Raw genomic sequence first — 13,687 nt, forward strand, 5'->3', positions numbered from 1 at the left:
GTTTCTGTTTCTATTGGAAGAGCTCTGTCTCGTCTCGAAAAGGTGACATGAAAATGATGTCTTGTTTCAAACAGTGTTCCTGTTTCTATTAGAAGAGCTCTGTCTCATCTTGTAAAGGTCATAAAAACAATGTCCCGTCTCAAAAAATGTAGCAATTTCTATTGGAAGAGCTCTGTCTCGTCTCGAAAAGATGACAAGAAATTATGTCCGCCTCAAAAATTATGACAGTTTCTATTGGAAGAGCTCTGTCTCGTCTCGAAACGATGACAAGAAATTATGTCCGCCTCGAAAATTGTGACAGTTTCTACTGAAAGAGCTCTGTCTTGTCTCTAAAGGGTGACATGAAAATGATGTCTCAAAAAGTGTATTATACTGGTTTCTATTGACAGAACTCCGTCTCGTCTCGTATCTAATCACGAATACTGTGTCTCGTCTTGTTTTCATGAATAGCACTATTTACTATAGTGTGTAACTGATGGAAATTTAAAGTACATGTGGATATGAGCCAAATCACACATATTCTGCTGTATGAATATAGCTCTTGATAGATTTTAGCTCTCTAAACCATTAAACGGAATACGTATATTTTTGGAAGGAAATACGCAACATTTCCATTTGTAAGATCCATCAATAATTGCTGCGAAGAGATCGAAGTGGTCCTTGGAGATCCCTCTCTCTGGAGCCATTTGGAGTTTCGTAGGTAGAAGGAAGTACTTCGGCGCTCCCAAGACGGGATCTGTGGGAGGTGTTTTTGACGTGTAGCTGATTGGATAGGAGGGGATGTAAGTTGCAAACGCAGTAGGAAATGAAATAAGTTATCTTCTCTCCTTCGTTCCTTCTTCTTCTTCTCTCTCTTATACACCAGCAGATGCTCTTTACTACACCGAAGGAGAGGTCTGCCTTCTCTAACCTCATCCCACTTCTTAGCCTCTCAACTTGCTCAACCTCAATATCACAGTACAAGTGGAGTTACCAACCGTGTAGTTGTTCTAATCTCATAAATCGTAAAGAAAACGTTAAAAACAAATTTACATAAAGAATCTTAATATTAAAGTCCATGTGAAAAGTGCATGCAGCAAAGCATATGCCTAATTCAATTCATAATACATTTTTAAAAGATATCTCTGTTGAAAACAAAATGCTGTTTATTCAAACCTGAGTTAATTTTCAAATTGAGCATTGTGATCATCTAAATGAGTATTTAAATCTTTATTCAAACCTGAGTTAATTCTTAAATTGAGCATTGTGATAATCTAAATCAATATTTAAATCTTTACTCAAACCTGAGTTAATTTTCAAATTGAGCATTGTGATCATCTAAATGAATATTTAAATCTTTATTCAAACCTGAGTTAATTTTTAAATTGAGCATTATGATCATCTAATTGAATATTTAATTCTTTATTCAAACCTGAGTTAATTTTTAAATTGAGCATTGTGATCATCTAAATCAATATTTAAATCATAGGATTATTTTTAAACTATATCCATATACTATATCAGTATGATGATAGCTATATAACCTCAACGTTTGCGGACAGGTTGCTATATTTAAATCTCTGATTAGCGAAGCCAATGTGATAGTGCGAGAAAAATAGGATCTAAAGCAGAATATCAATGATTAGAAGAGAGTTATGTGGTCCACCGAGAAGTAATCTTTCTTCCTATTTTTAACAAAAGACTTGGTTTATGTATAGCGGACATCCAGAAAGTAATTGGTTCGGAACTGCCTACTTTTTACCGTTACGGTGGATACGTATGGTGTGCACAGCAATTTCGTTGGTGCTGTTAGTACTCTCAAAAGAACGACTTATCTTAGGTGATCTTGTGACAAATGTAAAGCAGCATTTGTCTGAGACATCAAATTGGCTTTAGAATGGAGGCAAAGTTTCAAGAGAAACATCTCCGCAAGCTAATTATAATACAAGCAACACTCGATTCTGATATATTTTTGTCATAAACTAGACGAATTTGTATTTCACCCTTCAGATATAGCTCTATAGTTCTTACTCTTGACATTACATGATTTTATATGACGAGAAAACGTAAACTTTCAAAGCGAAGCATCATCGTGTAGTCATGCTTCGTTTGTGAAATTTTATTAATTTTGCAGCAACGACGTGACCAATGGGATCAAACTTGGCATAAAGATAGTAGATACCCTTCTCAGTGGTAGGGTACTTACCTCTTGTATGTGGGGACTCTGGTTCAATCCCCGATCAAATAAGTTTGTGGTGAACAACATAGTGCCCGTGGGATTTCCCGGGGTACTCCTGTTTACTCTCACTTTCTCACTCCACTGATTTTTCAATTGTCATTCACTTACCTTATATAATCATCCTTAGTGTGAACCCTAAAGGGTATAATCGTGAAACGTTAAACTAAAATATTTCACTTTTCACTAATCATTAGAGTCATGGTTATAAAGCTATGTCAACTTTATCACTGGAATTGCTCTGAAATTGGAATTGATTCAAAAGTTACAGTCTGAGCTGCAAGTAAAATGGCCCGGCCATGAGACCGAAAAGCCTCCTCTAAGTAGAATTGTTATCACTAAAAAATGTAATAACATGGGGTAATAGCACCAAACATTTATGAAGTTTTCTAACAAACTTAAAAAGATTGTACCAAACTAAAAAAATTGTCTAAAAGTGAAAAAAAAAACGAAAATTTTCAGTTTCACGTCCCATGGTATGAGGGCTAGGTTAGAGACGATGATGATGAGGAATGAATGGAATGGTAAAATGAATAAAGTAGGGAGAAACGGCAGAATCCCAAGAAAACCCACGAACACGGTGTTTGTCTACCACAAAGCCCACTTGGCACGAGCTGGAATCGAACCAGGAACCCCACTCACCAGAGGTGAACACTCTACCACTGAGCCACCGTGCCCAGTGTCTGAAGGTAAAATTCTGTAAAAGTTATTTTAAAAAAAAGTGAGTTTTACTAATTCATGTACTAATCTCTCCGGCCACCATCTTGATTCTAACTTTTTTTTTTTGAAACATTATTACAACAATGATCACATCTTCATTACATCTCTTTTTCATAAAACAAGTGCATGTGCACAAAATCATAACTTTTCGCCCAACAATTTATAATAGGACCTAAATATGTGTATTTTTTATTTGTTTCCAACGAAAGATTAAAAGCAGTAACGATACAAAATTTCAACGACAGTTGGGAGGCATTATAAGTTGTTAAAATTAGGAAAATAAATGTATTAGAATATTATTTGAGAAGAAATGATCGTATTGAAAAGATATAGAGGAAGGTAAAAGTAAGAAAGGGAGAAGTAGATTGTAATTGGTGTAATATTGTCACCAATTATACACAGGTTAATTCTGATGTTGAAACAAATTGATTAGCCGGAAACAGTTATAAATGGAATTTTCTCAATTTTTAGCAAGGGACATAATAATAATAATAATAATAATAATAATAATAATAAATGAAATGAAATCTTTCAGTTTTACGCCCCACATTTATGCCGGTTATGCCAAGGGAGACATTAATGATGAGAAATGAATGAAATGGTGGAATGAAGAAAGTGGGAGGAAACGGAAGAGCCCCGAGCAAATCCAGGAACACGGTGTTTGTCCACCACAAAATCCGCTTGGGATCTTACCAAGGACTCCATACACCAGAGGTGAAGGCTCTACCACTGAGCCACCGTGGCCCCAATAATAATAATAATAACACACTACTATGATTAGTAATTGTCAATTATTAACTAATTAAGAAGATTACAGGTACAACCGAAACATTTATAATGGGAGTGTGAAGAAATTTTTGGAAGAAAGTTATCCAGAGGCAATTTATCTAAAAGTACCATGTTGGATTTCGAATTCTAGGACTGATAACATCTCGAATACGTACGTACAGCTCACAGATGACGAGAAGAACCCTAGCAAGTAGGGTGACGTAGGTATGGGCTCGCCCACTTTTCGTACGAAGGTTTCAAATGACACCACGGAATAGCACACAGATAACTTACCCGGAGTAGCAGACGACATCTAAGTACAGACCACACCTCAAAAACCGAAAATGGACTTGACCGTTTCGTTGACCTTACCCCGCTTCCCCTGTTTTAGGGTTCTTCTCGTCATTTGTGAGCTGTACGTATGGCCAATTCCGAGATTCGAACCAGGAATTTCCGATTGCAAAAGGAAAACATTTAAGCTTTCTAATCTACTCCACAGCTCTCTAATTCACAGTATAAACTAAAACCTACAAGCTAAATGAAATTTTATGAACACTTACCGTTAATATCTTCTTTTTTAGTTTGCTGACTTTTCCTTCGCATTGTAACTTGCGTTGTGCTGGGTTCTCCTCCTGTTTGAGTTTCCAGCTTATTAACGTTTTCTTCATGTTGTTGTTGTTGTTGTGCTTCTGGTAATATAACCTTGGAGAAGTTATTCGATACTGTTGACCCAGCGTTTACGTTTAATGTGTTGTTATCGATGTCATCAGCCTGGCCACTGACATCTTTGTCGACGCTACCAACAATTGTGGTGGTGATATTGGTTCCCGGTGTTGTGGCAATGCTCGTGGTGGCCGTGGACGATGACGTTAAAGGTTGAACTGCGTCCTCAACGTCGCCTTCATCAAGCTGCGGCGTTTTCGGTGGTTCCGAGCGTCGCCTGCAGATTACCAAAGCGGTAACCGCGAACACACCACCTAAAATTAACGCCGCAGCTGCAATGAGCACTCCCAGAACTATGGCTAGTGGCTGAGAGTCAGAGGAATCTGTAAGGCAAGGTAGAAAATCAATGAAAAGTTCAGCATTGCAAGGATATAATTCTTGGCAGTTGATGAAAAATTCGTATATTTATTTTTTTATTTATTTTCTTTAAATACAATGATTGCATTTTTGGAAAGAATGATAAGTGTAAAACAATAGTGAATTATTTAGTGGTATGATAAAATGACAGAAAATTGGACAGAAAAATAAAATGAAATCATTAAGTTTTACGTCTCATGATCACGCCGCATAGCTTAAAGCAGACGGTGATGATGACGAGAATGAATGATATGGTGGAATGAAGAAAGTGGAAGGAAACAGGAGAACCCCGAGAGAACGCACGTACATGGTGTTTCTGCACACACACACACACACACAAAAAAAATACATTCGTGTGAATCAAACCAGAACTACACACGCCAGAGGTGCACACTCTACCACTAAGCCACCGCGGCTTCGAAACTGAACTTACAAAACCATATATATGGCCTCCTTAAGAGTCTTCATCCCGGCGAAATTAAAATACCGCTAATTTTACAGTAATTATGTGATATCTTCAAATAGATAAAAGATAATTGAAATATGGAACAAGAGCGCCCTAGACAATATTATTTTGCGTGAGGTACCGTTATCACAAGTCACCTAGTGGCTTTCCGTTTTCAATTGTTTAGAAACGCTAAAATAAATGCCGATTTTCAAAATGGCTCGAAATCGAAATCAGATAAGTGAGTCGTGATAACGGTTTCTCATGTAAAATAACATTGTCTAGGGCGCTCTTGTTATACAGTTCGATTATCTTTTATCTATTTGAAGATATCACATAATTACTGTAAAATTAGCGGCATTTTAATTTCGCCGGGATGAAGACTTTTAAGCACCAAATTCAATATAACACTTGTGATTAACCTTATTAGGAACATATTTAAGCACACAAAAGCGCTGTTTCGGTTCTTTTTGGCTGATTGGTTGCAGGAATGTAATGTGCGTGTACAGGAATATACCTAATATTTTTTATAATTCAGCATATACACACCTTAAATTTACGAAAGAGCGAACATATTCGGAGGTGGGTGTACCTATCAAAATTCTAGCATTACATTACTGGTTAGTTGCTTGTTAAAATTTAAGTTTTATTTTCAGTACAGGAGATTATATGAGATAAGATTTAGTGTTTAACTTCAATGTAGTATTCAAACCACTATTCTGGTTTATATAAGAGGAAGATACATCTACCTAGAATCGAACACGAAATAACGAGCAAAGAAGGCACGAGTGTCAACTACTCGGTCTCAAAGGGGCACTCTAGTTTGATTTCAAACGAGGTTTTCACTAATTCACATACCACATTTATTAGGTAATATGCTACTACTGCGTTCAGAATTGAACGACCACCCTATCAACAAAGATACTAGGCCTATATTATGTAAATAGTATATTATGTAAGTATCTGTTCAAAATGAAATTCCTAAAGCGTATCGATTAGGATTAGAAATTATATTTCTGGGTTTTCGGCATCTATGGTCATGTTAGACACATATGAGAGATGACGTCACTTGGCGATCACTCTGCCCGGGGAATTAGAAAGGAAGACAGTAATGGAGAAGGAAGAAGGCGGCCTGGAACTACGTTAGGCACCGTTCCGGCATTTGCCTGGTGTGAATAAGGAAGATTCAGGAAAACCCTCATTCAGGATGGCTGGTCTGAAAAAGCTGTTATACCTTTTCGACCCAGTGTCCCCACCGGGAATCGTACCTGGGACCGATCACATTAAAGGTGAGAGCGTTAACGAACTACGTTACGTGAGGCCACTACCATGCATCGAAACCAGAGATGGTCACCCTCCCTCATTTTGCCCTCATGAGGGCCGCCCTCACCCTCACCTCACCCTCATTTTAGTAGTTGAGGGTGAGGGCGTTGGAGGGTGAGGGCGATAAAGTAATTGAGGGTGAGTGTGAGGGAGGGTGAGTGGAGGGCGTCAATGGAGGGTGAGTGTGAGGGAGGGTGAGTGGAGGGCGTCAATGGAGGGTGAGTGTGAGGGAGAGTGAGTGGAGGGCGTCAATGGAGGGTGAGTGTGAGGGAGAGTGAGTGTGAGGGCGTCAATGGAGGGTGAGTGTGAGGGAGGGTGAGTGGAGGGCGTCAATGGAGGGTGAGTGTGAGGGAGGGTGAGTGGAGGGCGTCAATGGAGGGTGAGTGTGAGGGAGGGTGAGTGGAGGGCGTCAATGGAGGGTGAGTGTGATGGAGGGTGAGGGTGTCAGTTGAGGGTGAGTGTGAGGGAGATGAGGGTGAGGGTAAGGGTTCATAAAATTAATTATCTTGCAATTCTTCATTTCTGGAAAATATGTTAGAAAATGTAATGTAGTTTTTTTCTTAGAATTAATCGTCGTTCACAGAAAATCGTCATATCAATATTCTATCAGTTTCATACGCTTTTCATGCGCGAAGACAAGATGTTTCTCATAGCTTTATAACTTTTCTATATTTATATATTTTCACTTTATAGAAACAATAATTACAAAATATATAAAAATATCTACTGCAAGTTTTTGGCTACCAAAAATTTCAAATTTTAACGAAAGTAACTCATTAAAAATACTAGAAGTTCTCAGGAAATTATGTTTTTTTTTTATATATTCGTTCAGAAGAGAAACTAATAAATATTCATATATTCATTCATTCTGAAATTGCAACTAAGAAAAAGTTTTATTTCTTCTTCTAAGAGAAAAATATATATATAAGAAAAGTACAAAGCTGCAAGCCGCAATAAATAACTTTATATTTAATTATCAAATAAAAAGATATTTCCTGCTTTTGGCTATATACCTACTTTTAGATTTCCAAACTACGCTATGCATATGAAAGGGAAGTCTTATAGAACGGTTGTGTCTGTCTGTGTGTCTGTCGGTCAACAGGTATCACATCAAAATGGGTAAGAGCTATTGACAAGCGGTTTTTGGGAATCGATCCAGCATCCCAATAATAGGTTGTATCTCCTTCAACAACCTCCTACTTAACAGGCACCCTCAAATCACCTTGGCAGTTAATCTGTTAAACCGGAAGTAGTAGAATCGAAAATTTCCGGTTTCAAATTAAAGACCACGAGTAAAAAACGGTAATAGCGATCGGCAAACGGTTTTCGGAAATAGGTGAATATGAACGGAACCCCCTTAACTCCTGCATTTCTACTAAAACTGGAAGTGGTAGGATCCACTACTATTTCAGGTTTCAATATTTATTTTCATAAACTTAAAAGGGTAAGAGCTACCGGTTTTCGGGAATCAATTCTGCATTGCCAGAATAGGTTCCATCTCTTTCAACAATCTTACTTAAACGGGAAGTGGTAGAAGTCGACCATATCTGGTTTCAACAAACATATTCATAACTCATAAACGAATATAAAACATAGCTAGCGATAAAGAGTTTTCAGAAATCGATTTAATTCTTAAGGAGACAAACCACCTGTGCTCCTGTATTTCCACTAAAATCGGAAGTGGTATAAATTCACTACTACTTCTGGTTTCAATATTGATATTCCTAGACCTAAAACGGTAAGTGCTATCGACAAGCGGTTTTCGGGAATCGATTCAGCATCCCAAGAATAGGTTCCATCTCTTTCACCAATCTTCGAGTTAAACCAGAAGCTATGTTGAACCACTTCTGGTTTCAACAATATTGGTCATAACTCAAAAACGGTAAGAGCTATTGAGAAACGGTTTTCGGGAAACGATTCGTCGTTTCAATAATAGGTCCCATCTCCTTCGACAACCTAATATTTAAACCGTAAGTGGTAGAAATCAACTACTTCAGGTTTCTACTATTTCCAGTTCTACTAGTTTGGAAGTTTACCGTAGTTTCATACTGTAGAACGATACTCGCTTGTTCTATCATATAATTCTTGTGTTATCAAATACTAGGTTTATTACCAGGTACTCAATAATATTTATATATTTTCCCATTATACGACCTAGAAAGTTGGAAGATTATAATTTGCTGTAATGTCATATTTCTATTCATGGATTCAATCAATATCATGGCTTAATGTGGAGTTAATACTTGATAGTGAATATTTGTTTAGAATGGAAAATTTTCAGAAATGGGAAGTTTTAAGCGGAAAATTTTCCACTTCACATCACTAGTTGCAGGGATGGTTTCAGTAGAGTAATTGTTAATATGTACATTTAATGGACGGAACAATGTAAAGGAGATTCTTTCTTCTAGGGTAGAAAATGTTTTATTTGCAGCTGTACTTTATTTGAAGGAGCGCCAAGTGAACTTTGTGGTGGACAAACACCGTATGCGGTGGTTTTCTCGGGGTTCTTCCGTTCGCTCCCACTTTCTTCATTCCTCCATTTGATTCATTTCTCATCATCATCGTCTCTCTTAGCTTCGGAGCATAATTATGGGACGTTAGACTGAATATTTCATTTCATTTTATTTGAAGGAGGACATTTCTACCCAGCGATTATCTGAAGCAGAGATCTTTGGGTTATCCGGGTTCGATTCCGTACCGGACATAAGTTCCGCGATAGGGAGAAAAGCTCAATTAAATATAAAACATAATTGTATTTATAATGATTTACATATACAATTATAGTCCTAAATTTACACAGTTCAACTTTTTTATTATTATTAAATTAAATATTTCCCTTTGTCTTTCGTGACTGGTGGCTTGTTGGCAGTGGCGTTACTAGGTCTAATTTGGGGTGTTCAAGCCTCCTCAATTTCTTACAAGCCCAGCTAAATTTCACTATGTTACATACTTTTAGAAAAGAGGATACTAAGAAAATCTACCGAATTTGCACCCAAATGCAACAGAAGGTGCACACACACCTTAAAATTCAGCATCTTCACAGAGTAATTGATAGTTGATTATTAATATTCTGTTACTATATGAATAGCCCCCTTAAAATATGAACTATTTCACAGGGCAAATTTTAAATAGGTGACTTTTAAGGTTTGATTACTTTATAAGGTAACTAATATTTTCTTTTTTTACTGTATTCTAATATTATTACGTGCAAATAGGGATGCGCACAAGACAAGATTAGAGGTTGTCTCGCCTCGAAAATATGTTGTGTAAAGTGATGCCTCGAAAAATGTATCTTTTTCTGTTGGAAGAACCCTGTCTCGTCTCGAATCTTGTCGAGTTATTTTGAGAAACAATAGCTTTAATTTAATAAAGAATAAAACAAACATAACTATGTTGCTAAAAATGTGCAAGACTGAAATAGTAACCACAATTCTTTTGCCTCAAATGCTCGCAAATTGTGTTATGTTCTTGATTAAAGATAAACCTAAAATACCGAAACAATGGAATTTTGGAGTGTTGGGTACCTTGGCCCCGAAATGGTTTTTCAGTCCCCTTTTTAAAAATCCTAGTTACGCCACTACTTGTTGAATGCAAACAGTCAATGATCGTACAGATCACGCCCATACCCATGGGGCCTGAGCTTCCCTGAAATTCGTTGCTTGAGAATGAATTTCGTAATGAAGAGTAATTTCATTCATTCCTCCTTAAAGTTGCTTGTATCCGAAGTATGTTCCGTCCTTCATTTATAAATATGGTGTTATATAAAGTCATAACTTCAATATCTTCTTTCTGCATCTCTTAAGTTTTTTCACCAAAAGTTGAAGTTAAGAGTTGCATCTCTTAAGTTTTTTCAACAAACATTTGGCAACCATTATTTTAGATTTTTTAAATCTGTTCTCTACCAATTGTAAATCAGACATATTGAAAGAAAGGCACGAAAAGTCAAGCTTTATTTCTAAAGAAATGAAATGAAATAAAATGATATGTTCAGTTTAACGTCCCAGGATTATGCGCCAAAGCTAAGGGAGACGGTGATGATGAGAAATGAATGAAACTGTGCAATGAAGAAAGCGGGAGGGAACAGGAGAACCCCGAGAAAACCCACGCAGACGGTGTCTGTTCATCACAAAGCTCACTTGGCGCGAGCTGGGATCGAACCAGGGACCCCACGCCACAGAGGTGAACGCTCTACCACTGAGCCACCGCGGTCCCCTTTATTTCTTAAAAAAAAAAAAAAAAAGTGGATATTTTGTGCGCATAGCCAAGGACGTACGCACGGGGTGGGTCCTTGAGGTCCGGAACCCCCCTCGAAATCCGGACTTTTTTGTCAATTTAGTCTAATTTTAGATACAAAGTTTAGTATAATTTAGCCTGAAATTGTGTTTGGACATCCCCCTCCCCCGAAATGCTTTGGACCCCTCCCGAAATAAATTCTTGCGTACGTCTCTGCGCATAGCACTGAGAGCGGATTAAGGTTTTTGGGACCCTGCAGCCGACTATTTCAAAGGGCCCTATGTTACGAATAATTTCAGCGCATAACTTTTCTTTTCTGTCTTCCACAGCCTCATAGGCTTATCGAAACACCGAGGAGTATGCTGTAACATTTTAATGTGCTCCAAGTTTACAATAATTAGTTTAATTACATTCATTATTAACAGTTAAATGCCTATATACTTCAGTGTAACACATAAATGCCGAATACGAGCCAAATGGTCAACAGTCCCTGTAAAAACACTAATAGAGTAAAAGGAGAAAAATCATATACAAATAGTAAACCTGTACAAGGTTACACTGTGATCAAAGTTCCGAATTTGAAGGTTGTCTGTGTGAATGATGTTTGAATTTATTTGTTTATTCATCACATCAATCAGTTTATTTATCCACGCCCGGCGGTGCCACGAAAGTCTGATGTTTGCAGGCACGAGCCCAAGCTGGTGGAAGAAGACTTAACTCTAGCGATACCGCAAGCCTACCGAGCGGGAAAAGAAATTAGCATGGATCTGAAGCCTATACTATAATAAGTTGATTGATGTATTTTAGTATTAAAGAGGGGAATTTTAGGGGACCCCCTGAGCCTGGGCTCCATTAGCTCCGCCTTTAATCCGCTCCTGATTGCAGTTGTCACAATACCTATAGGCCTATTCACTGGGTCTATTAAAAGCAATTGTATCTGAGTTGTTTGATTCAACAACTAATTCTTCTTCTTCTTCTTCTTATTATTATTATTATTATTATTATTATTATTATTATTATTATTATTATTATTATTATTATTATTATTATATACATGCTACAAAATAGATTTACTGCTATACTGACACAGACTAAAGCTAGTTTTAAACAACGAACTTGGCTTAACAACAGAGTCACGTTCAATTTTTCCCATTTTCTGTACTACTCTCATTCATTATCTTTGTTAGCCCAAACACCTCGGATGGGAAGGGAAGGTACAATGTAAAGAACCTTTACCTCTGTATGTCTAATGGAATTCGTCATCAGTGTATTTTTAGTTTAGTTCTTCCTTTCAATGCCACCGGAATGAATCACCAGGTCTTCCTGTCGGCAAAAAAAGAATGTCCATCGTATTTATGTTAGATTAATACTACGATAACGTTACTTTCAAGTTCTTCTTTCTAGATCTCAAAGGTTCATACTCCACCAGATGGAACAATACGTTATACTGCGTGCTCATTTCTGGTATGAAGATAAAAATAGTTTTCTTTTCAGAACTTTGAAGGCTCTTTATGTCAAAGACTGCGAGCAAAACAATGCCCGCCTTGAATCTTAATCCAGTGTCTACTGTGACTGTCTACGAAAATAAAACTTGCCCTTCACTAGAAAAAAAAAAAATAATAATGTTTATATGGAATATGAGACTCTCGACTATGACTGCCTGCAGCAGAGAGCAAGAGGGGACAGTTCACCCCACCCTTGTATTTTTGAAATAGGTTTGGTTCTTTGAAATATACCTAAAAAATATTCGATTTGTTATTTCCACATACTACCCAGCTTAATATACAATGTGTCAAAAAATCGACCTACTAAGTTTGGAACGTTATTTCTTATATCAAATGAAAAAAAAAAAATATTGTTGAACATACTGTGGGTCAAAAAATGTCTCTTTTCAAATTTATAATCCGCCAAAAATGAGGAAAATCACGTTTTAAAAACACTCTAGCACAAAAGTTATGGAGTCTATCGCACGTGATTCGACGGATTTCGCAGGAACTCGTATGCGCTAGTAATAATTATTTGTGTGAACAGTCTTCTGGTATCCACGAAAAGAGTACCCAATTAGTATTTAAAAGTGTATCCTCGTACACTAAGTTACTTTTTACAAATCGTTACGTTGATATCAGGGGATTGTGAAACGTGGGTATTTAGATAAAAGGGAATACTAGGTATTGCCTAATTTTTTCAACCGCTTGCGAAAAAGTCCCATTATTTTTAAGCTAGGGCGTTTGAATTCTTTTTCGGCTTATAATACTGAAAGAACTCGTTTTAAGACCTATATGTATTAAAACGTTTTACTTTGATTTGATATAAACACTCATCTCCCGAAGTTTCAGTTGATTTTTGACACCCTGTATTAATACTAGGCTTGTATACAAATTTAAAATAACACCGGCACATGAATTCACAGATATATATATATATATATATATATATATATATATATATGGAAACCTCATAGATGATATAGTAATTAATGTGAAATATGTAAGCATCTCGTAAATCCATCTTTGATGCTCTCAAGTCGAAATTAATTTGACAAAATTACAGATGTACATGAAAAATTAGAGTGTTAGAGCTGAGGGAAGTTGAGAAAGAAAATAACACATTTCTTGAAAATTGCCTGAGGTCAGGGGCGTATGCTGTGTTGGACACTGGGTTTCCCCTCCACAAAATCTCGACTTTTCTGTAAGTTTGGCCTAATTTTAGGAGTAGTTCTGCAAATTTTAATACAATCTGTCCTCATACTGAATTTAGGACACCACCAAAAAGCCACGGAGCGAAAAAAACGAAAGGATTTTTTGGTGGAAAAAAGTAATGAAATTGGTAGGTGGAAAGGTGAAAAAAAGCACCATTTTTGGTTTAAATTTGGTGGAATGAAAACTATCTTAATTAATAACACA

At 36.9% G+C, this 13,687-nt stretch overlaps 1 protein-coding gene across 1 annotated transcript in view; it reads right to left on the minus strand.

Moving 5' to 3' along the window:
* The window catches only part of LOC145664067 (synaptogenesis protein syg-1-like), a 997,265-nt gene that overhangs the window by 49,807 nt on the left and 933,771 nt on the right, over window positions 1–13,687 (minus strand). The window contains exon 12 of the mRNA XM_081730408.1: window positions 4,264–4,749. Within this exon, the coding sequence (XP_081586534.1) occupies window positions 4,264–4,749 (486 nt within the window). The remainder of the gene's footprint in view (window positions 1–4,263; window positions 4,750–13,687) is intronic.

The sequence above is a fragment of the Thermobia domestica genome, chromosome 11 (assembly GCF_964235325.1).
Source record: "Thermobia domestica chromosome 11, izTheDome1.hap1.1, whole genome shotgun sequence".
Classification (NCBI taxonomy): Eukaryota; Metazoa; Arthropoda; class Insecta; order Zygentoma; family Lepismatidae; genus Thermobia; species Thermobia domestica.